General features: G+C 47.7%; 1 protein-coding gene across 1 annotated transcript in view; it reads right to left on the bottom strand.

Annotated features, from left to right (window-relative positions):
* Positions 1-541: 541 nt before the first annotated feature.
* The window catches only part of CCDC13 (coiled-coil domain containing 13), a 43,638-nt gene continuing 17,906 nt past the window's right edge, over positions 542-26,273 (bottom strand). The window contains exons 4-15 of the mRNA XM_073677221.1: positions 24,687-24,820; positions 24,244-24,327; positions 16,021-16,137; positions 15,533-15,637; positions 9,794-9,958; positions 9,536-9,712; positions 8,901-9,107; positions 7,155-7,267; positions 6,138-6,221; positions 3,352-3,617; positions 3,010-3,112; positions 542-2,173 (exon numbers count right to left, since the gene is read on the bottom strand). Coding sequence (XP_073533322.1) covers positions 2,014-2,173; positions 3,010-3,112; positions 3,352-3,617; positions 6,138-6,221; positions 7,155-7,267; positions 8,901-9,107; positions 9,536-9,712; positions 9,794-9,958; positions 15,533-15,637; positions 16,021-16,137; positions 24,244-24,327; positions 24,687-24,820 — 1,715 coding nt within the window. The 3' untranslated portion in view covers positions 542-2,013. The remainder of the gene's footprint in view (positions 2,174-3,009; positions 3,113-3,351; positions 3,618-6,137; positions 6,222-7,154; positions 7,268-8,900; positions 9,108-9,535; positions 9,713-9,793; positions 9,959-15,532; positions 15,638-16,020; positions 16,138-24,243; positions 24,328-24,686; positions 24,821-26,273) is intronic.

Here is a 26,273-nt window from a genome sequence, read left to right as displayed (position 1 = left end):
GCTGTCACTTTTTTTGCTGCCCCATGTGACTGCATCATAAAGTTAGGGACAGAGATACTGATTCCAGTGCTGCTTCTTGCAGTAGTAGTGTGAAATCAACGATGAGCCCTTGTAATGTGACCCGCTGTCTGTGCCCGCCGTTATTGATTGGCAGCGTTCTTCCTATGTGCAGTATAGATAGAAACTTCTCTAGTGTTAGTGATGGGTCAGAGCTCAGCACTGAGGAGACGCACAGCTGCCGCAGATAAAATGGTGGTTTTATCAAAACTACAGCAAGAAGCCCAGTAAGCGATGCACTGCTGGGGTCTGGGTATATGCCACTATCTTATGCTGCCCACAGATAAATGAAGAGGCATCGGCCCCGATACAACTCTGTCCTCCCCACGCCGAAAACCAACCTGTCCTTGATGGGTGAAGCCGCACTGGCTTGTTGGCAGCATGCCGCCACTTGAAGGAAAAAACTTCTTAACCCCAGAATGGGCCTTAATGACTGGCCAAACGTTATTCATTTTTGCCTCTTTTCAGCGTCTTGTCATTTTCATTTTTTTTTTGCATGTGATTGGGGCTACGTTTAATGCAAAAAAAACAAAAAAACAAAACTTGTACATTTTCTCTTTTGTGCTGTTTTGGGGTTCACATGTTTTCAAAAATATCAAACTTTATTTTTACCCCCTCAAGGTAAGTCTTGCATCAGATAGAGGAAAAAGATCCCGATCCAGTGACGGGTCCCATGTTAGAGCTGATCTGCTAGAACCAAGCAGCTCTGCTGTCCTGGCATACACCCGGCAATCCTGTGGTCGCTGGCATATTCAGCTGTCGATGCTTCTGAGCAGCTGAACGCTGTGTAGTTGGCAGCATAGACAAATCCCAATAGGCTAGGTCATCAATATCGCATCAGTCCAGACACCGGCACCTCCAAGATCAACGGTTATTTGCTCCGATGGTGGTGGCTGCAGACAGGTACTGTAGCTCGGTTCCAGGATGGTGTTGCCTGACGAGTTCCCCTTTAATTATAACCAGTATATTTCATACCAGATACAATTATTAATCTCTTATCAAATTTTATTGACACTTTTTTTTTTATTAAAAACAAAACTAGGACTGATCTCTCCAATGTTCATCTATGTGGCAGTGTGCGGGGATAAAACGCAGCTTAACCACAATCTACCAGCGTTATACGTGCGGCCATTTAATCACAGGCTGCAGTTTCGGGACCTGATATCACATCTGCGGGGGATAAAATGACCAGTCCCTAATAGTCCATCCTGTGTGCTACTTGTCATGCATTGGTGATGGGTATTGATGCCAGTGACTTACAGAATAGTGACAGCCCACTGTTCCTGAGCGCGGGCAGGGTTTGCGGCCTCATCTGTGCCCAGGGGGGATCCGTTCATACCTCCATGTGCTGTCTTTTCCTTGGTCGATGCCCGAACCGCTAGTGTTTCACCAATCGTTTTGTGAATCAGACTCTGCTGTGATGGTCTATGAAGAGCCATGAATAAGACAACATGCTGATGTTCTTACATCTTCAATTCTCAGTCTGTTTTTTCCGTTTTTTAACTAATAAATTAAGTCCTGGGATATAAGAAAACTAAATAAATTTGAGTTTATACCTTCAATTTTTAAAAATGGGTGATGTTTTATACGGCGGTGTGACTTAAGACATCGGAGCCGGTCCTCGCACCAAGAATGCTGGATGTGAGTCTGGCCTTATATTCTCCGCATTCATTGGAAACCAGGATAATCTGAGCCCAAGTGGGGGCATCAGCAGAGCCCCTCATTGTTATAAAAGCTGCAGTTCCTCTTTAAGAGCCCATCACAAAGTGTTGGGGGGCTGTGAAATGTTCTTGTTTGTCCCTGGAGGTGAGTGGAGCAGATTGGGCTCGTGCTGTTTTGCAGGACATGTGCCGGCCCGGTATATATGTCAGTACTTTGATGTGACGCGTCTTTGGACACTTGAGGGAACCGTACAAGTTCTGGACTTCTGTCTAGTGGTCACATTCAGGGGGGACACTAGAGGGTGCTGTGCTTGTGCTGCCGCAGGGCCTGGAGGAAGATCTGCTTCACCTGGGCGATCATGTCGTGGTAGAGCCGCAGGTCGTCCTCCTTGCTCTTCAGCGCGCTCTTCACTGCCGTTTTCAGCGCTTCGTTTTCATCGACCTGAATGTCGAGCCTGAAATACGGATGTGATACGGAGAGGAAAATGAATGAGCTGCTCGTGGGCACCGCTAATACGGCCTCTATTACCGCTACAGGCGCTGGTCCAAATCTCACGGGTTCTGTCCCATCTTATAGAGATGGGGCCCCATCTACTTCTCCCACAACCACGAGCACTCACCATTTCTCTCACCCTCTACTGCACCGCCTCCGCTCTGGTGGCTGGAGTCTCTGCTCACTGCTGCAGCCAATCACTGACCGCAGCAGCGGTCATGTGCCGCACATGCAGTCCTGTGATTGACTGCAGTGACCACTTGAATGCTGAACAGTCTGTGATCGTAGCAGGAAAGTAGAGACTGGCGGGGACCACAGGTGCAGCAGAGGACTGAAAAGGCGAGTAGAGGTCCCCCCCCACAAATTCTCAGCTCTTGGATTAAACCCCTTTAAATGACCCCCCCTGTACTAGGCCTTGTCTCCTGCCATGGATGCAGGTAACGGCTCTGCCGGGCGGGGTGTCAGCTGCAGAATCCGCATTGACTGGGTCTCCTCGATGGTAAAGGGGTTGTCCACAGAAGACAATCCCTTTAAAACACCCCATAATTAAAATGGATGTGTGTGTGTCAATCTGGAGGATCAGGCCCCTTTTAAAGAAGACCTGAAAATTCTCCACCAAAGGGAGCGGCTGCCCCCACTAACTGCCCAGCAGAGGCGCGCGTCAGGATGGATGTGATCTCTTATGGGTGTCGCTTTCTACGACAACACGCGGATCTGTCTGGGCCGAGTCCTCCATGAGATGCCACGGACTGTGCCTAGGCGGAGGCCGGCCTTACTGTGGGCGGAGGCCGGCCTTACTTTGTGCGGAGCTCCTCCATCTGTGCCTCCAGGGGGACGTTGGACGACAGCTCGCTTATTTCACTGAAGTTCAGGAAGTGTCTGGAGTTGTTGAGAGACGGAGCTGCGGAGAGAAGAGACGGTGTGAGGGGGTGAAACACCAGGCTCCGTGCTCGTTGTGTGCGCGCCTATGGAGCTGGTAGGTGAAAGCACTGGACCAGCAGGGGGCGCCAGGAATACATGAGTGACGAGTTTATACTGTGAATTAGGATTTATAACGCTATATTAACCCTGGGTGACACAGCTGACCCCCGAGATCCCCATACACTCCGTTTCTTTAAGGCACAGATGTCGGGAACGTACCGGCCTTTCCGCGGGCAGACGGCTTTTGTGTGCTCCCGTTTCTCCCGGCCTCCATCTTCATCTTTTCCAGCTGCTGTTCCAGGAGAACGCAGCGCTTCCTCTCCTCCTGAAGCTTCTTCTCTGCCTCCAGCACCTTCGTGTTACCTTCCTCTACCCTCCGCTGCAGGACGGACACAAACTCCACCAGGCGATCCCTCTCCACCTCTGCGGCCTGGCACAGCGCTCTGAACTCTGCCGCCTGCGCCCGCCAAAGCCGCAGCTCCGAGCTGTCACCAGAGGGCGATAACATAATCTCATCACATGCACTAGTAATGCCTGCAATGTTATCAAGTGCACTAGTAATGCCTGCAGTGTCATCATGTGCACTAGTAATGCCTGCAATGTTATCAAGTGCACTAGTAATGCCTGCAGTGTCATCATGTGCACTAGTAATGCCTGCCGTGTCATCATGTGCTCTAGTAATGCCTGCAGTGTCATCATGTGCACTAGTAATGCCTGCAATGTTATCAAGTGCACTAGTAATGCCTGCAGTGTCATCATGTATGTCAAAAGTAAAAGAAAAGTCAAAGATGCTATAGGATTTTTACAGGATGAAAATGGAGAAATGGTAAGAGAGGATGTTGAGAAGGCCGAACTTTTTAATTCCTATTTTGCATCTGTTTTCTCTCAGAAAGAAAATGTAACATCAACTGATCTTCACTGTCCTTTTAAAGGAATAGAGGAATCCAAGTTATCTGTAAACAGAAAGATTGTGAGGGAATATTTAGCTAACATAAATGAGTTCAAGTCTCCAGGTCCAGATGAATTACACCCCAGAGTACTGAAGGAGATTGTAGAAGAAATTTTAGAACCACTCTCCATAATCTTTGAAAATTCTTGGAGAACAGGAGAAGTCCCAGAAGACTGGAGAAGAGCAAATGTTGTTCCTATCTTCAAAAAGGGGAAGAAGGTGGACCCAGGGAACTATAGGCCGGTGAGTCTGACTTCTATACCAGGAAAGATCTTTGAACAAAGTATTAAACAACATGTATGTAAGTACATGGATAAGAATGAAGTGATTAACCAGAGTCTGCATGGGTTTGTAACTAACAAGTCATGTCAGACTAACTTAATTTCCTTCTATGACAGAATCACTGACTGGGTGGATCAGGGAAATGCTGTAGATATTTGACAAAGTATCTCACACCATCCTTATTGAAAAAATGACCAAGTATGCAATGGACCAGGCAACTGTTAGGTGGATTCATAACTGGCTTAGTGATCGGACTCAAAGGGTGGTTGTAAATGGCTTCACATCCAGCTGGATAAATGTCTCAAGTGGGGTACCACAGGGCTCCGTCCTGGGACCTGTATTGTTCAACATCTTTATCAATGATTTAGATGAAGGAATTGAGGGTAAACTGATTAAATTTGCTGATGACACAAAGCTAGGAGGGATAGCTAATACTAGAGAAGAGAGAGAGAGGATTCAAAAAGACCTAAATAAACTGGAGCAGTGGGCAGCAACCAACAGAATGGTTTTTAACAGGGAAAAATGCAAAGTACTACATCTGGGCAATAAAAATGAAAAAAGCATATACAGAATGGGAGGAATAGAGCTAAGCAACAGTACATGTGAAAAAGACTTCGGTATACTAATAGATCATAGACTGAACATGAGTCAACAGTGTGATGCAGCAGCAAAAAAGGCAAATACAATTCTGGGATGTATTAACAGAAGCATACAGTCTAGATCACGTGAAGTCATTATCGGTCTTTACTCCTCTTTGGTCAGACCTCATCTGGAATACTGTGTACAGTTTTGGGCACCACATTTTAAAAAAGACATAGACAAACTGGAGCAAGTTCAGAGAAGAGCGACCAGAATGGTGACTGGTCTGCAAACCATGTCCTATGAGGAACGGTTGCAGGATTTGGGAATGTTTAGCTTGCAAAAAAGAAGACTGAGAGGAGACTTAATAGCTGTCTACAAATATGTCAAGGGCTGTCACATTGTAGAAGGATCATCTTTATTCTCATTTGCACAAGGGAAGACTAGAAGCAATGGGATGAAACTAAATGGGAGGAGACACAGATTAGATATTAGAAAAAACTTTTTGACAGTTAGGGTGATTAATGAGTGGAACAGGCTGCCACGAGAGGTGGTGAGTTCCCCTTCAATGGAAGTCTTCAAACAGAGGCTGGACAGACATCTGTCTGAGATGATCTAGTGAATCCTGCTTTGAGCAGGGGGTTGGACCAGATGACCCAGGAGGTCCCTTCCAACTCTACCATTCTATGATTCTATGATTCTATGTGCACTAGTAATGCCTGCCGTGTCATCATGTGCTCTAGTAATGCCTGCAGTGTCATAGTGTGCACTAGTAATGCCTGCAGTGTCATCATGCGCCCTAGTAATGCCTGGCATGTCATCATGTGCACTAGTAATGCCTGCAGTGTCATCATGCGCCCTAGTAATGCCTGCAGTGTCATTGTGCGCCCTAGTAATGCCTGCAGTGTCATCATGCGCCCTAGTAATGCCTGCAGTGTCATCATGCGCCCTAGTAATGCCTGCAGTGTCATCATGTGCACTAGTAATGCCTGGCATGTCATCATGTGCACTAGTAATGCCTGGCATGTCATTCATCACGTGCACTAGTAATGCCTGGCATGTCATCATGTGCACAGATAAGTGCCCGGCCTGTTGTCGCGTGCACTAGTAATGCCTGGCATGTCCTGGTGGGTGTACTAGTAATGCCCTTACTTTACATGTGATGCAGTGGGTTGTCCTGAATGACTCCATCTACCTGTGAGGTGAGGATCCGGAGCGTACAACCGGGGAGGAGGCCGGCGCTGTCTCTATTAGTTCATGTCCCAGTTTTGACACCGTCCTGCATAATGAGAGGAGACATAACTAACATCACATATACGGGGCGTCATACAGGAGAGGGCGGCACTGACATTTCTCAGAATACTTAGTGCAGAGCTACTGTAGTGTCTGACTGACAGCGGCCCCCATATGTCCTCAGCCGGGGTCCCGCTGCGTCCATGAGAGCACTGCATGGATGGTGACGCCTGGACGGAGCACATGTGACGGTACACCGCTGCGGGCACAATGTCGCTCGGTGCTATCACGGTTCTGTACAGCAGGGACACGCGGTGCGGGGGGACAGGACACTCTTTTTTTTTCCCTACGTTACTTCCAGGCCGTCTGGAGCTGATGTCAGACTCTTACCTCCAGAGGTGTAAACCCCAGAAGATGCAGCAGATCTCAGGGGATCTCTGGCTTTACAAACTCGATTTTAAGAAGCTGGAGGGGGTTGTCTTAAGCTTGGAGGTTTATCACCTATCATTGAGACAGCAGATACATTCCCGATTGTGGGAGGTCCGAGCACTCGCCTAACAATGAATTTGAGCGGCAAAAGGGATGATCGACCACCGCTCCATTCATACGTGTGATTCTCGGGATCGGTGGGGGTCAACTGTCAGACCCTTAATGATTGGGAAGTTATCTCCTATTCCAGGGATAAGAAATTACTTACAAACTTGAGAATAGCCCTTTACATTAGTACAACTGGCTACCCTACTTTACATTGTGTGGTGCCCCAGGCTTCACCCACAAGCTCCCCTCTGGCCAGTACTGTGCATGAAGGGGGCTGGCTGCCTGCGCAATTCAATAGCTAAGCCAGACCCCTTCATACACAGCAGCGTGAAAGGAAACGCTCTAGTATCAGACACAAACCATGAGACGAGCCCGGGATGGAATCTATCGATCAATAACCTAGAAAAGTCACTAAGCCTGATAGTGATCACTCGGGTGTTACCTGGCTGTGTCCAGGGAGTCCTCGCTGTCCGGCAGGGACCGCTCCGGGGTGCAGCTCTCACATCTCGTCCCCTCTGCAGCACTTTTACTTCTCGCTTGCTTGTCACTGGGGCCCTGTCATTGGAAATACTTACATTGTATATATGAAAAAAGTTTGCAAATACATTTTATGGAGAAAGGTATTATGTTGAACGTCCTGACCACTGAAATCAGATTTCACGTTCAGTCCCACCAACCCTCAGTATATATACATTCGGCCCCTCGTCCACCAGAGTATAACCTCCACCCCTCATCCCCCAGTGTATAACCTCCTGCTCCTCCTTCCCCGGTGTATAACCTCCTGCTCCTCCTTCCCCGGTGTATAACCTCCTGCCCCTCCTTCCCCGGTGTATAACCTCCTGCCCCTCCTTCCCCGGTGTATAACCTCCTGCTCCTCCTTCCCCGGTGTATAACCTCCTGCTCCTCCTTCCCCGGTGTATAACCTCCTGCCCCTCCTTCCCCGGCGTATACCCTCTGGCACCTCGCCCCCCGGTGTATACCCTCTGGCACCTCGCCCCCCGGTGTATACCCTCTGGCACCTCGCCCCCCGGTGTATACCCTCTGGCACCTCGCCCCCCGCTGCATACCCTCCGGCACCTCGCCCCCCAGTGAATAACCTCTGGCCCCTCTCCTCCCGGTGTATAACATCCGGCCCCCCGCCATGCCATCTGCTTTTACTACCATGTGACAGAGCGGCCGGTGGTGCAGAGTTCCCTGATACCTGCGCGGTCCTGTAATAGGAGCCAGCGGGGAGACAAGTCCATCCATGACATTTCTCCTCCTGGATCTTCCCCCATCACCTGTGAGTGATATTACTGAGAAGTGGAAGGAACCGCAGCAACTCTGCCACGAAGTGGAGACCCCACAATGTTATAGAGCGGGGGGCCGAGTGCTTAGGAGCAGAGGGCAGAAAAGTCACCGCCGCTCTGCAGACCCCATAACTGCAGAGTTCAGACCCCCTCTGGTATCAGTACAAACACTGCGCCACTGCCGGGAGCTTCATGGCCGAGCAGCTGCATGCAGCCGTACATCACCAAGCACTGTGCCGAGCGTCGGATGGCGTGGTGTAAAGCCGCCACCACTGGACTCTGGAGGAGACGTGTTCTGTGCAGTGACGGATTGCACTTCTCTATCTGCGTCTGATGGAGGAGTCTGGGTTTGGTAATTCCAGGAGGATGTTACCCCCTGACTGCATTGTGCCGCTGTACAGATAGCGGAGGAGGATAACGCTAAGGGCTGTTATCAGGGGGGCGGCCGCAGACCCTCAGCTCCAGTGATGGGAAATCTTCAGCACAAGACATTGCGGACAATTGTAGCTTCAGCTTTGTGGGAACAGTTTGGGGAAGACCCTTATCTGCCCCCTATGACTGCGCCCAGTGCACAAGCTCCATACAGACATGGAGGGGAGAACATGAGCGGCCGCACAGAGCCCGGACCCCGACACCATCCTATAATGGAGATTGTGAGCCCGGATCCCCCAACATCAGGGTCTGACCCCACAAATGCTCTTCTGGATGAAGACGTCTCACAGACGCCTGCGAAATCTTGTAGAAATCCCAGAAGAGCGGGAGCCGTTATATCTGCAGAGGACGACTCTATATTAATGGCAATGGATGGAGGTCAGAGAAGCTGCACGGTTGGAGGGGGCACATACTTTTCTCAATATTTAACATACAGAAATTAATGGACGAGGAGTCGGAGGTCTCACCTTCAGTGTCAGCTGCTGCACCTCCTTCTCCAGCTCTGTCACCTTCGCCTCTCTCTCGGCCACCATCCCCTTCAGTTGGGCCACCAGGGCGTTCTGCTTTTGGCTCTCGCTGTTCTGCTGCAGGTTCAGGGTCTGCTGGGAGTCTTTGTGCTTTTGCTCCTGCTGACTGAGACGACTTAAGATCTCCTGCATGTTCTTCTGCTGATCCTGGAAGGAGACGCTGATTACTACATGTCTGCGGCATGGCATTACAGGCGTGAGATCTTCACCGTGGTGGGTATGTGGTAAAATGTTTCTGTGTCTGATAGTGTGGAGTCAGGGGGGTGCCGGACCCTAAGTGCCGCCTTAATAATAGGTCAGATCTTTTATAAAGACCACCAGGTAATAAAATCTGAAACATCCTCTCTCCATAAACCACCAGGTATATATGGCTTCTGCCCCCTGGACCATCAGGTATGATGGTGACTGCCTTCTTGTACCCGAGACCACCCAAGTAACAAACATTACCTTAGACAACCAGGGAATAAAATATGAGCCCCACTTTTTGCTTTAGACCACCAGAGAATAAGCAGACCTGACTCCCTCCCATCAGACAGCGTCCGTCGTGTGGTGCTGAGTACGGACTGTGACGTTACCAGTAAAGCATCGATCAGCTCGTCGTCGTGCTTCCCCTTCTCCAGCAGCGTCACCGCCTGCATCTTCAGGGTCTTCAGATCATTAGACAAGGACTTGTTCCTGGCTTTGGAGCCATCACACTTCTTTTTCAGCTCCTCGTGCTCTTTCTTCAGAGCGTCGTGTTCTCCGGTCAGCCGCTAGGATCACACACAAGGATGACGTCTCCGTGCTGTCACATAACGTGCTGCCATATTGTGTCACGCCGGCAGGTCACTCACCTCTAAGGTTTCCTTCCTTTCTTTCTCCAGGTTGCGGATCCTGAACAGGTTCTTCTCCTGAGCGGCGAATCTCTTGGGTACAGAAATGCCCAACATCTCGTCTTCTAGGCTGAGCTCAGACACCGGGCTCCTCGCCTGCCCCAGCTGGGTCTCCAGCTCCCGAACCTCGGGGAGGACAAGAGCGGGTCACATAGGTGATAACGTAAAAGCTTCATATCTACAGGACGTAAATGGCTTCATATTAAGGTGATGCGACATTACAGGAGCCCAGCTGCCTCTCCAAGGTCCAGGTCTGATGCTCCTGCGCCCAATGGAGGCAGATGATAGTCAGTATGGGCACTGCTCTGCGCCTACAACCCCCATACACAGCGAGCTGCAATGCTCTGCATGTCCTGACACCTTTCTATCATAGCTGCGATGCTCTGCATGTCCTGACACCTTTCTATCATAGCTGCGATGCTCTGCATGTCCTGACACCTTTCTATCATAGCTGCAATGCTCTGCATGTCCTGACACCTTTCTATCATAGCTGCCATGCTCTGCATGTCCTGACACCTTTCTATCATAGCTGCGATGCTCTGCATGTCCTGACACCTTTCTATCATAGCTGCGATGCTCTGCGTGTCCTGACACCTTTCTATCATAGCTGCGATGCTCTGCGTGTCCTGACACCTTTCTATCATAGCTGCGATGCTCTGCATGTCCTGACACCTTTCTATCACAGCTGCGATGCTCTGCGTGTCCTGACACCTTTCTATCATAGCTGCGATGCTCTGCATGTCCTGACACCTTTCTATCATAGATGCGATGCTCTGCGTGTCCTGACTCCTTTCTATCATAGCTGCGATGCTCTGCATGTCATGACTCCTTTCTATCATAGCTGCGATGCTCTGCATGTCATGACTCCTTTCTATCATAGCTGCGATGCTCTGCATGTGGAGACACCTTTCTATCACAGCTGCGATGCTCTGCGTGTCCTGACACCTTTCTATCATAGCTGCGATGCTCTGCGTGTCCTGACACCTTTCTATCATAGCTGCGATGCTCTGCATGTCCTGACACCTTTCTATCATAGCTGCGATGCTCTGCGTGTCCTGACACCTTTCTATCATAGCTGCGATGCTCTGCATGTCCTGACACCTTTCTATCATAGCTGCGATGCTCTGCTTGTCCTGACACCTTTCTATCATAGCTGCGATGCTCTGCATGTCCTGACACCTTTCTATCATAGCTGCGATGCTCTGCATGTCCTGACACCTTTCTATCATAGCTGCGATGCTCTGCGTGTCCTGACACCTTTCTATCATAGCTGCGATGCTCTGCATGTCCTGACACCTTTCTATCATAGCTGCGATGCTCTGCTTGTCCTGACACCTTTCTATCATAGTCAGTAGGACATCAGTAACTTGTGTCCAGTCGCTGTTCTAGTTGATCGCTCCCCACCTGCATCAAAGACCAGGAACTCCTATAGCACCGAGGCCGATTCTCCTTCCTCAGACCAGAAACACCCCACAAGACCTGCCGTATACCGGGAACACCCCACAAGACCCGCCGTATACCGGGAACACCCCACAAGACCCGCCGTATACCGGGAACACCCCACAAGACCCGCCGTATACCGGGAACACCCCACAAGACCCGCCGTATACCGGGAACACCCCACAAGACCCGCCGTATACCGGGAACACCCCACAAGACCCGCCGTATACCGAGAACACCCCACAAGACCCGCCGTATACCGGGAACATCCCACAAGACCTGCGGTATACCGGGAACACTCCACAAGACCTGCCGTATACCGGGAACACTCCACAAGACCTGCCGTATACCGGGAACACCCCACAAGACCCGCCGTATACCGGGAACACCCCACAAGACCCGCCGTATACCGGGAACACCCCACAAGACCCGCCATATACCGGGAACACTCCACAAGACCTGCCGTATACCGGGAACACCCCACAAGACCTGCCGTATACCGGGAACACCCCACAAGACCCGCCGTATACCGGGAACACCCCACAAGACCCGCCGTATACCGGGAACACCCCACAAGACCTGCCGTGCCATTTTGTAATGAGTATAACTACCCTATTATTAGGTGATCACTTGTTTTAACAGGACAAACCCTTTAATGGTCACTAGCAAAGGGCTTAAAAAAAAGAAACCCAGAAAAAAACGCCTACTTCCCAATAACTGGTCCCAATATCCATACAGTGCAAAATACAGCAACCAGATATTGGTAAGCAGACTTTTTTTCAGTAATTTTGTAAATGTAGTTTTTTGGGGGGGGAGGGGAGGGGTGGGTACACTTTGCAGCCATTAGGTGGAGGTACACATTGCAGCCATTACGTGGCGGTACACATTGCAGTCATTAGGTGGCGGTACACATTGCAGCCATTAGGTGGCGGTACACATTGCAGCCATTAGGTGGAGGTACACATTGCAGCCATTAGGTGGCCGTACACATTGCAGCCATTAGGTGGCCGTACACATTGCAGCCATTAGGTGGAGGTACACATTGCAGTCATTAGGTGGCCGTACACATTGCAGTCATTAGGTGGAGGTACACATTGCAGCCATTAGGTGGCGGTACACATTGCAATCATTAGGTGGCGGTACACAATGCAGCCATTAGGTGGCGGTACACAATGCAGCCATTAGGTGGCGGTACACATTGCAGCCATTAGGTGGCGGTACACATTGCAGTCATTAGGTGGCGGTACACATTGCAGCCATTAGGTGGAGGTACACATTGCAGTCATTAGGTGGCCGTACACATTGCAGTCATTAGGTGGAGGTACACATTGCAGCCATTAGGTGGCGGTACACATTGCAATCATTAGGTGGCGGTACACAATGCAGCCATTAGGTGGCGGTACACATTGCAGCCATTAGGTGGCGGTACACATTGCAGTCATTAGGTGGCGGTACACATTGCAGCCATTAGGTGGAGGTACACATTGCAGTCATTAGGTGGCGGTACACATTGCAGCCATTAGGTGGCGGTACACATTGCAGTCATTAGGTGGCAGTACACATTGCAGCCATTAGGTGGAGGTACACATTGCAGTCATTAGGTGGCGGTACACATTGCAGCCATTAGGTGGAGGTACACATTGCAGCCATTAGGTGGCGGTACACATTGCAGCCATTAGGTGGAGGTACACATTGCAGCCATTAGGTGGAGGTACACATTGCAGCCATTAGGTGGCCGTACACATTGCAGTCATTAGGTGGCGGTACACATTGCAGCCATTAGGTGGAGGTACACATTGCAGCCATTAGGTGGAGGTACACATTGCAGCCATTAGGTGGCCGTACACATTGCAGTCATTAGGTGTTGGTACACATTGCAGCCATTAGGTGGAGGTACACATTGCAGTCATTAGGTGGCGGTACACATTGCAGTCATTAGGTGGCGGTACACATTGCAGCCATTAGGTGGAGGTACACATTGCAGCCATTAGGTGGAGGTACACATTGCAGCCATTAGGTGGAGGTACACATTGCAGTCATTAGGTGGCGGTACAGATTGCAGCCATTAGGTGGAGGTACACATTGCAGCCATTAGGTGGAGGTACACATTGCAGCCATTAGGTGGAGGTACACATTGCAGCCATTAGGTGGAGGTACACATTGCAGTCATTAGGTGGCGGTACACATTGCAGCCATTAGGTGGAGGTACACATTGCAGTCATTAGGTGGCGGTACACATTGCAGCCATTAGGTGGAGGTACACATTGCAGCCATTAGGTGGAGGTACACATTGCAGTCATTAGGTGGCCGTACACATTGCAGCCATTAGGTGGCCGTACACATTGCAGCCATTAGGTGGAGGTACACATTGCAGCCATTAGGTGGCGGTACACATTGCAGTCATTAGGTGGAGGTACACATTGCAGTCATTAGGTGGCCGTACACATTGCAGTCATTAGGTGGCGGTACACATTGCAGCCATTAGGTGGAGGTACACATTGCAGCCATTAGGTGGCCGTACACATTGCAGTCATTAGGTGGAGGTACACATTGCAGTCATTAGGTGGAGGTACACATTGCAGTCATTAGGTGGCCGTACACATTGCAGTCATTAGGTGGCGGTACACATTGCAGCCATTAGGTGGAGGTACACATTGCAGCCATTAGGTGGCCGTACACATTGCAGTCATTAGGTGGAGGTACACATTGCAGTCATTAGGTGGAGGTACACATTGCAGCCATTAGGTGGCCGTACACATTGCAGTCATTAGGTGGAGGTACACATTGCAGTCATTAGGTGGAGGTACACATTGCAGTCATTAGGTGGCGGTACACATTGCAGCCATTAGGTGGAGGTACACATTGCAGCCATTAGGTGGAGGTACACATTGCAGCCATTAGGTGGCCGTACACATTGCAGTCATTAGGTGTTGGTACACATTGCAGCCATTAGGTGGAGGTACACATTGCAGTCATTAGGTGGCGGTACACATTGCAGTCATTAGGTGGCGGTACACATTGCAGCCATTAGGTGGAGGTACACATTGCAGCCATTAGGTGGAGGTACACATTGCAGCCATTAGGTGGAGGTACACATTGCAGTCATTAGGTGGCGGTACAGATTGCAGCCATTAGGTGGAGGTACACATTGCAGCCATTAGGTGGAGGTACACATTGCAGCCATTAGGTGGAGGTACACATTGCAGCCATTAGGTGGAGGTACACATTGCAGTCATTAGGTGGCGGTACACATTGCAGCCATTAGGTGGAGGTACACATTGCAGTCATTAGGTGGCGGTACACATTGCAGCCATTAGGTGGAGGTACACATTGCAGCCATTAGGTGGAGGTACACATTGCAGTCATTAGGTGGCCGTACACATTGCAGCCATTAGGTGGCCGTACACATTGCAGCCATTAGGTGGAGGTACACATTGCAGTCATTAGGTGGCCGTACACATTGCAGTCATTAGGTGGCGGTACACATTGCAGCCATTAGGTGGAGGTACACATTGCAGCCATTAGGTGGCCGTACACATTGCAGTCATTAGGTGGAGGTACACATTGCAGTCATTAGGTGGAGGTACACATTGCAGTCATTAGGTGGCGGTACACATTGCAGCCATTAGGTGGAGGTACACATTGCAGTCATTAGGTGGAGGTACACATTGCAGTCATTAGGTGGCGGTACACATTGCAGCCATTAGGTGGCGGTACACATTGCAGTCATTAGGTGGCGGTACACATAGCAGCCATTAGGTGGAGGTACACATTGCAGTCATTAGGTGGCGGTACACATTGCAGCCATTAGGTGGAGGTACACATTGCAGCCAATAGGTGGAGGTACACATTGCAGTCATTAGGTGGCGGTACACATTGCAGCCATTAGGTGGAGGTACACATTGCAGTCATTAGGTGGAGGTACACATTGCAGTCATTAGGTGGAGGTACACATTGCAGTCATTAGGTGGAGGTACACATTGCAGCCATTAGGTGGAGGTACACATTGCAGTCATTAGGTGGAGGTACACATTGCAGTCATTAGGTGGCGGTACACATTGCAGTCATTAGGTGGCGGTACACATAGCAGCCATTAGGTGGCGGTACACATAGCAGCCATTAGGTGGAGGTACACATTGCAGTCATTAGGTGGAGGTACACATTGCAGCCATTAGGTGGCGGTACACTTTGCAGCCATTAGGAGGCAGTTAATACACAGATTCCTCCTCTTATCTGCACATATATCCCCATACTACTCACCCGTCCTTGTAACACCAGTATCTGTTGTGCTCGCCCCCTCCAGCCGCCCACTGAAGAAAGTAGTTGAGAAATGGTCACATCTTCACCGACCTCGCTCACTAACACCTGTAGGTACACGTGACAATATGAATCCTTCATTGTTAGGAAATACAAACATTAAAGAGGTGTTCCAAGCATGACAATGTATTACTCATCCACAGAACAGGTGATCAGTGTCTGTCCGCAGGGGGTCCCACTGTTGAGCCCCTCAGTGGTCACTAGACTGCGGTCACATGTCCCTAGTTTCAATGCAGCAGCGGTTGCACATGATGCAGATCGGGGAGCGCCATCTATCAGTCCTTTACACTTAGCATGCACGTAAGCCACTCCACTGACACGAGACCTCCATTCTTCAGAGTGTAGAGACCCCCAGCAATCAGACACTTATCAGCTATTCTGTGGATAGGTCCAGATTACAGGAACGCCCCTTTAAGTTACATCACATGTACCTTGTGCGCCATCTTCAGCTCCTGCCGTGTGGTCTGGATTTGGTTACGATATTCGGACAGTTTCAGGTTGGCGGCCGCCAGCTTGTCTTGTACAGACTTCAGTTCAGAGCTGTCCTGCTGCAGACGTATAAAGAAGAGAAGGGTATATAGAAGGTAAAGGACTAAACATGAGGAATATGGTTGTCACTTCCCTTTCCCCCACTCTGCTTCACAATATTCAGGGCTCAGCTCCCCCGCAACATTCATGACCTATGGTAAAACTGTCTTTATAGAGCCGCCACTAGGGGGAGCTCACACAGATTTATACAGCCACCACTAGAGGGAGCTCACCACATACAGATTTATACAGACACCACTAGAGGGAGCTCACTACATACAGATTTATACAGTCGTCACTAGAGGGAGCTCACTACATACAGATTTATACAGCCACCACTAGAGGGAGCTCACTACATACAGATTTATACAGCCACCACTAGGAGGAGCTCAGTACATACAGATTTATACAGCCACCACTAGAGGGAGCTCACTACATACAGATTTATACAGCCACCACTAGAGGGAGCTCACTACATACAGATTTATACAGTCACCACTAGAAGGAGCTCACTACATACAGATTTATACAGCCACCACTAGAGGGAGCTCACTACATACAGATTTATACAGCCACCACTAGAGGGAGCTCACCACATACAGATTTATACAGCCACCACTAGAAGGAGCTCACTACATATAGATTTATACAGCCACCACTAGGGGGAGCTCACTACATACAGATTTATACAGCCACCACTAGGGGGAGCTCACTACATACAGATTTATACAGCCACCACTAGAAGGAGCTCACTACATATAGATTTATACAGCCACCACTAGAGGGAGCTGAGCTCACTACATACAGATTTATACAGCCACCACTAGGGGGAGCTCACTACATAAAGATTTATACAGCCACCAATAGAGGGAGCTCACTACATACAGATTTATACAGCCACCACTAGAGGGAGCTCACTACATACAGATTTATACAGTCACCACTAGAGGGAGCTCACTACATACAGATTTACACAGCCACCACTAGAAGGAGCTCACTACATACAGATTTATACAGCCACCATTAGAGGGAGCTCACTACATACAGATTTATACAGCCACCACTAGAGGGAGCTCACTACATACAGATTTATACAGCCACCACTAGAGGGAGCTCACTGTATACAGATTTATACAGTCACCACTAGATGGAGCTCACTACATACAGATTTATACAGCCACCACTAGAGGGAGCTCACTGTATACAGATTTATACAGCCACCACTAGAGGGAGTTCACTGTATACAAATTTATACAGCCACCACTAGAGGGAGCTCACTACATACAGATTTATACAGCCACCACTAGAGGGACCTCACTACATACAGATTTATACAGCCACCACTAGAGGGAGCTCACTACATACAGATTTATACAGCCACCACTAGATGGAGCTCACTACATACAGATTTATACAGTCACCACTAGAGGGAGCTCACTGTATACAGATTTATACAGTCACCACTAGATGGAGCTCACTACATACAGATTTATACAGCCACCACTAGAGGGAGCTCACTACATACAGATTTATACAGCCACCACTAGAGGGAGCTCACTACATACAGATTTATACAGCCACCACTAGATGGAGCTCACTACATACAGATTTATACAGTCACCACTAGAGGGAGCTCACTACATACAGATTTATACAGCCACCACTAGGGGGAGCTCACTACATACAGATTTATACAGCCACCACTAGAGGGACCTCACTACATACAGATTTATACAGCCACCACTAGAGGGAGCTCACTACATACAGATTTATACAGCCACCACTAGAGGGAGCTCACTACATACAGATTTATACAGCCACCACTAGAGGGAGCTCACTACATACAGATTTATACAGCCACCACTAGAGGGAGTTCACTGTATACAAATTTATACAGTCACCACTAGAAGGAGCTCACTACATACAGATTTATACAGCCACCACTAGAGGGAGCTCACTACATACAGATTTATACAGCCACCACTAGAGGGAGCTCAATACATACAGATTTACACAGCCACCACTAGAGGGAGCTCACTGTATACAGATTTATACAGTCACCACTAGATGGAGCTCACTACATACAGATTTACACAGCCACCACTAGAAGGAGCTCACTACATACAGATTTATACAGCCACCACTAGAGGGAGCTCACTACATACAGATTTATACAGCCACCACTAGAGGGAGCTCACTACATACAGATTTATACAGCCACCACTAGAGGGAGCTCACTGTATACAGATTTATACAGCCACCACTAGAGGGAGCTCACTACATACAGATTTATACAGCCACCACTAGATGGAGCTCACTACATACAGATTTATACAGCCACCACTAGAAGGAGCTCACTACATACAGATTTATACAGCCACCACTAGGGGGAGCTCACTACATACAGATTTATACAGCCACCACTAGAGGGAGCTCACTACATACAGATTTATACAGCCACCACTAGAGGGAGCTCACTACATACAGATTTATACAGCCACCACTAGAGGGAGCTCACTACATACAGATTTATACAGCCACCACTAGAAGGAGCTCACTACATACAGATTTATACAGTCACCACTAGGGGGAGCTCACTATATACAGATTTATACAGCCACCACTAGAGGGAGCTCACTACATGTAGATTTATACAGTCACCACTAGGGGGAGTTCACTGCATACAGATTTATACAGCCACCACTAGAGGGAGCTCACTACATACAGATTTATACAGCCACCACTAGAGAGAGCTCACTACATACAGATTTATACAGTCATCACTAGAAGGAGCTCACTACATACAGATTTATACAGCCACCACTAGAGGGAGCTCACTACATACAGATTTATACAGCCACCACTAGAGGGAGCTCACTACATACAGATTTATACAGCCACCACTAGAAGGAGCTCACTACATACAGATTTATACAGCCACCACTAGAGGGAGCTCACTACATACAGATTTATACAGCCACCACTAGAGAGAGCTCACTACATACAGATTTATACAGCCACCACTAGAGGGAGCTCACTACATACAGATTTATACAGCCACCACTAGAGGGAGCTCACTACATACAGATTTATACAGCCACCACTAGAAGGAGCTCACTACATACAGATTTATACAGCCACCACTAGAGGGAGCTCACTACATACAGATTTATACAGCCACCACTAGAGAGAGCTCACTACATACAGATCTATACAGCCACCACTAGAGGGAGCTCACTACATGTAGATTTATACAGTCACCACTAGGGGGAGTTCACTGCATACAGATTTATACAGCCACCACTAGAGGGAGCTCACTACATACAGATTTATACAGTCACCACTAGAGGGAGCTCACTACATACAGATTTATACAGCCACCACTAGAGGAAGCTCACTACATACAGATTTATACAGCCACCACTAGAGGGAGCTCACTACATACAGATTTATACATCCACCACTGGAGGGAGCTCAGTACATACAGATTTATACAGCCACCACTAGAGGGAGCTCACTGCATACAGATTTATACAGCCACCACTAGAGGGAGCTCACTGCATACAGATTTATACAGCCACCACTAGGAGGAGCTCAGTACATACAGATTTATACAGCCACCACTAGAGGGAGCTCACTACATACAGATTTATACAGCCACCACTAGAGGGAGCTCACTACATACAGATTTATACAGTCACCACTAGAAGGAGCTCACTACATACAGATTTATACAGCCACCACTAGAGGGAGCTCACTACATACAGATTTATACAGCCACCACTAGAGGGAGCTCACCACATACAGATTTATACAGCCACCACTAGAAGGAGCTCACTACATATAGATTTATACAGCCACCACTAGGGGGAGCTCACTACATACAGATTTATACAGCCACCACTAGAAGGAGCTCACTACATATAGATTTATACAGCCACCACTAGGGGGAGCTCACTACATATAGATTTATACAGCCACCACTAGAGGGAGCTGAGCTCACTACATACAGATTTATACAGCCACCACTAGGGGGAGCTCACTACATACAGATTTATACAGCCACCAATAGAGGGAGCTCACTACATACAGATTTATACAGCCACCACTAGAGGGAGCTCACTACATACAGATTTATACAGTCACCACTAGAGGGAGCTCACTACATACAGATTTACACAGCCACCACTAGAAGGAGCTCACTACATACAGATTTATACAGCCACCACTAGAGGGAGCTCACTACATACAGATTTATACAGCCACCACTAGAGGGAGCTCACTACATACAGATTTATACAGCCACCACTAGAGGGAGCTCACTGTATACAGATTTATACAGTCACCACTAGATGGAGCTCACTACATACAGATTTATACAGCCACCACTAGAAGGAGCTCACTACATACAGATTTATACAGCCACCACTAGGGGGAGCTCACTACATACAGATTTATACAGCCACCACTAGAGGGACCTCACTACATACAGATTTATACAGCCACCACTAGAGGGAGCTCACTACATACAGATTTATACAGCCACCACTAGAGGGAGTTCACTGTATACAAATTTATACAGTCACCACTAGAAGGAGCTCACTACATACAGATTTATACAGCCACCACTAGAGGGAGCTCACTACATACAGATTTATACAGCCACCACTAGAGGGAGCTCAATACATACAGATTTACACAGCCACCACTAGGGGGAGCTCACTGTATACAGATTTATACAGTCACCACTAGATGGAGCTCACTACATACAGATTTACACAGCCACCACTAGAAGGAGCTCACTACATACAGATTTATACAGCCACCACTAGAGGGAGCTCACTACATACAGATTTATACAGCCACCACTAGAGGGAGCTCACTACATACAGATTTATACAGCCACCACTAGAGGGAGCTCACTGTATACAGATTTATACAGTCACCACTAGATGGAGCTCACTACAGACAGATTTATACAGCCACCACTAGAAGGAGCTCACTACATACAGATTTATACAGCCACCACTAGGGGGAGCTCACTACATACAGATTTATACAGCCACCACTAGAGGGAGCTCACTACATACAGATTTATACAGCCACCACTAGAGGGAGCTCACTACATACAGATTTATACAGCCACCACTAGAGGGAGCTCACTACATACAGATTTATACAGCCACCACTAGAAGGAGCTCACTACATACAGATTTATACAGTCACCACTAGGGGGAGCTCACTATATACAGATTTATACAGCCACCACTAGAGGGAGCTCACTACATGTAGATTTATACAGTCACCACTAGGGGGAGTTCACTGCATACAGATTTATACAGCCACCACTAGAGGGAGCTCACTACATACAGATTTATACAGCCACCACTAGAGAGAGCTCACTACATACAGATCTATACAGCCACCACTAGAGGGAGCTCACTACATGTAGATTTATACAGTCACCACTAGGGGGAGTTCACTGCATACAGATTTATACAGCCACCACTAGAGGGAGCTCACTACATACAGATTTATACAGTCACCACTAGAGGGAGCTCACTACATACAGATTTATACAGCCACCACTAGAGGAAGCTCACTACATACAGATTTATACAGCCACCACTAGAGGGAGCTCACTACATACATATTTATACAGCCACCACTGGAGGGAGCTCAGTACATACAGATTTATACAGCCACCACTAGAGGAAGCTCACTACATACAGATTTATACATCCACCACTGGAGGGAGCTCAGTACATACAGATTTATACAGCCACCACTAGGGGGAGATCACTACATACAGATTTATACAGCCACCACTAGGGGGAGATCACTACATACAGATTTATACAGTCACCACTAGAGGGAGCTCTCTACATACAGATTTATACAGTCACCACTAGAGGGAGCTCTCTACATACAGATTTATACAGCCACCACTAGAGGGAGCTCACTACATACAGATTTATACAGTCACCACTAGAGGGAGCTCTCTACATACAGATTTATACAGCCACCACTAGAGGGAGCTCTCTACATACAGATTTATACAGTCACCACTAGAGGGAGCTCACTACATACAGATTTACACAGTCACTACTAGAGGAAGCTCACTACATACAGATTTATACAGCCACCACTAGAGGGAGCTCACTACATACAGATTTATACAGCCACCACTAGAGGAAGCTCACTACATACAGATTTATACAGCCACCACTAGAGGGAGTTCACTACATACAGATTTATACAGCCACTACTAGAGGGAGCTCACTACATACAGATTCATACAGCCACCACTAGAGGAAGCTCACTACATACAGATTTATACAGTCACCACTAGAGGGAGCTCACTACATACAGATTTATACAGCCACCACTAGAGGAAGCTCACTACATACAGATTTAAACAGCCACCACTAGAGGGAGCTCACTACATACAGATTTACACAGCCACCACTAGAGGGAGCTCACTACATACAGATTTATACAGCCACCACTAGGAGGAGCTCAGTACATACAGATTTATACAGCCACCACTAGAGGAAGCTCACTACATACAGATTTATACAGCCACCACTAGAGGGAGTTCACTACATACAGATTTATACAGCCACTACTAGAGGGAGCTCACTACATACAGATTCATACAGCCACCACTAGAGGGAGCTCACTACATACAGATTTATACAGTCACCACTAGAGGGAGCTCACTACATACAGATTTATACAGCCACCACTAGAGGGAGATCACTACATACAGATTTATACAGCCACCACTAGAGGAAGCTCACTACATACAGATTTAAACAGCCACCACTAGAGGGAGCTCACTACATACAGATTTATACAGCCACCACTAGAGGAAGCTCACTACATACAGATTTAAACAGCCACCACTAGAGGGAGCTCACTACATACAGATTTATACAGCCACCACTAGGAGGAGCTCACTACATACAGATTTATACAGCCACCACTAGGGGGAGCTCACTACATACAGATTTATACAGCCACCACTAGAGGGAGCTCTCTACATACAGATTTATACAGTCACCACTAGAGGGAGCTCACTACATACAGATTTATACAGTCACCACTAGGAGGAGCTCACTACATACAGATTTATACAGCCACCACTAGAGGGAGCTCTCTACATACAGATTTATACAGCCACCACTAGAGGGAGCTCACTACATACAGATTTATACAGTCACCACTAGAGGGAGCTCACTACATACAGATTTATACAGTCACCACTAGGAGGAGCTCACTACATACAGATTTATACAGCCACCACTAGAGGGAGCTCTCTACATACAGATTTATACAGCCACCACTAGAGGGAGCTCACTACATACAGATTTATACAGCCACCACTAGAGGGAGCTCTCTACATACAGATTTATACAGCCACCACTAGAGGGAGCTCTCTACATACAGATTTATACAGCCACCACTAGAGGGAGCTCTCTACACACAGATTTATACAGCCACCACTAGAGGGAGCTCTCTACATACAGATTTATACAGCCACCACTAGAGGGAGATCACTACACACAGATTTATACAGCCACCACTAGAGGGAGCTCTCTACATACAGATTTATACAGCCACTACTAGAGGGAGCTCACTACATACAGATTTATACAGCCACCACTAGGGGGAGCTCACTACATACAGATTTATACAGCCACCACTAGAGGGAGCTCTCTACATACAGATTTATACAGTCACCACTAGAGGGAGCTCACTACATACAGATTTATACAGTCACCACTAGGAGGAGCTCACTACATACAGATTTATACTGCCACCACTAGAGGGAGATCACTACATACAGATTTACACAGTCACCACCAGGGGGAGATCACTACATACAGATTTATACAGCCACCACTAGGGGGAGATCACTACATACAGATTTACACAGTCACCACCAGGGGGAGATCACTACATACAGATTTACACAGTCACTACTAAGGGAAGTGCATCCGTGTGTCAGATGGTGTGTGATATGAGGTCCCTTCACGGGTATGAGCTCTCATTACAGCCCTTGATTGGTGGGGTGAGGGCACAGATTTATGGGTAACATATGAGATCTGTATGAAACTCACCGGAGTGACTTCTGCAGAGCGGGAGACTTTGAGCCCAGGTCCTGAAACCTTCCCAAAGTTTTCTGCAAGATTTGAGTTCTGAAGCTGCCAAAAAAAAAAAAAAGGGTCACGCGCCCCAAGTGCCATTCACTGTATGTGTTCACCTCCCGCTGCACAATAATGGAGGAATAATACAACTATGGAGACAGTTGTCAGACAACCCTGCAGTCGCATCTTACCCCACACCCTTCCATAGGTGGCAGAAGAGGTGGCAGAGAGGGTGAGGGGAAGCGTGACTGCGGCATCAGACTGTACGGGGTTAATCTGTAACCATGAAGACACATCGCTCTGCATGGGAGCTGTATACACAAAACAGTAGGGACGGTTAGTTACGATGGATACGTGGCCGGCGGTAGGTCAGACCCTCTGTGGCGTCGGTGGTTGATCGTCCGCCATGTTCTTACCTCTCTCTCCAGCGCCGTCACTTTGTTATTCATCTGTCTCGCTTTGCTTTTCTCGCTTTCCATTTCGGCGCTCAGTTCCCGATTCTTTTTGGACAATTCTACGATTTTGGTGGCTGCGACATCTCCAGCCGTCCCTGCAGGCAGACGCACACAGCCGTGAGACTTGCTACATGCCACAAATCATCTATTTTTACATTGGGAGGTTTTAGTATTAAAAATCACTGTACAGTCCTGCTCCTCGTTATTGGCCTCCATGAAGGTTAAGTACATAATGTGGAATATCGCCTGAAAAAAATGCATCAAGCAAAACAGTTTTTTGTATAGAGACTCGTGTTAAATACAAAAGAGCAAATGATAAACGATAATTTACAACAAAAAACAACGGGAGGGAAAAACAGAAAAACCTAAAGCTGCTGTGTCTCTGGTATTGACACCTTTACATTAATTTAGTATGGAAACACATTTGACTCACCTGTGGTAAATCACAAAAGAGATTCACCTGTGATTAATTGTCGGTGCCCATGTGACATGAATTAGCCAATGAAAGATGACTTCAGTGTTTTAAAAAGCCACATGGTAGGCCCTGTTCCTTTGTCACAATGGTGAAGACAAAGGAGCTGTCTGAGGACATCAGAACTGCTATTATTAGCAAACATAAGACTTCCGAAGGAAATGAGGCCATCTCCAAAGACCTTGGTATCACCAATTCAACAGTGCACAAAATTACTAAGAAGTTTTCTAAGCATGGAACCGTCAAAAACCTCCCTAGACATGTGGGGGGAAAGAGGAAAATTGACAAGCGATGTCTTCTAAGGTTGGTGCGAATGGTGGAAAAAACACCATGTCAAAGACCTCAAGGCCAACCTGGAACAGTTTGGGGTCATGGTTTCAACAAGTACCATACACAGCATACTAAACCAAGCAGAACTTTATTGGCGTAGGCCAAGGAAGAAACCATTGCTGAAGAAAAGACATAAAAAGGAACGACTGATCTTTGTCAAAGAAAACCTTGACAAACCACAATCCTTCTGGAAAAAATGTTCTGTGGACAGATGGAACAAAAATAGAGCTTTTTGGCAATGCTAAGCAACAGTTTGTTTACAGACCACGGAATGAAGCTTATAAGGAAAAGAACACCTTACCAACAATTAAGTATGGTGGAGGATCCATCATGCTGTGGGGTTGCTTTGCTGCATCTGGTGCTAGAGGCTTTGACCGTATCACAGGAATCATGAAATCAGAGAATTATCAAGAGATTTTAGATCAAAATGTCCTACCCAGTGTGAGAAAACTTGGTTTGAGTTGAAGTTCATGGGTCCTCCAGCAAGACAATAACCCAAAGCACACATCCAAAAGTACACAGGAATGGTTGAAAAAGAAAAAATGGACTGTTTTAAATGGTCAGCAATGAGTCCTGACCTCAATCCCATTGAAAATCTTTGGGGTGATCTGAAATCTGCCATTGGGAAAAAGAACCTGCAAACATTCAAGAGCCTGAACAAACTGCAAAGGAAGATGGGAGAAAATTCCAGGTGAGAAGTGCAAGGAGTTTATAGATGGCGGAGGATGTCAGCAATGCCAAAGGGT

Source organism: Phyllobates terribilis, unplaced genomic scaffold, assembly GCF_046119375.1.
Source record: "Phyllobates terribilis strain yellow unplaced genomic scaffold, ASM4611937v1 Scaffold_4__5_contigs__length_816908805, whole genome shotgun sequence".
Classification (NCBI taxonomy): domain Eukaryota; kingdom Metazoa; phylum Chordata; class Amphibia; order Anura; family Dendrobatidae; genus Phyllobates; species Phyllobates terribilis.
This window is presented reverse-complemented; position numbering and strand designations above follow the sequence as displayed.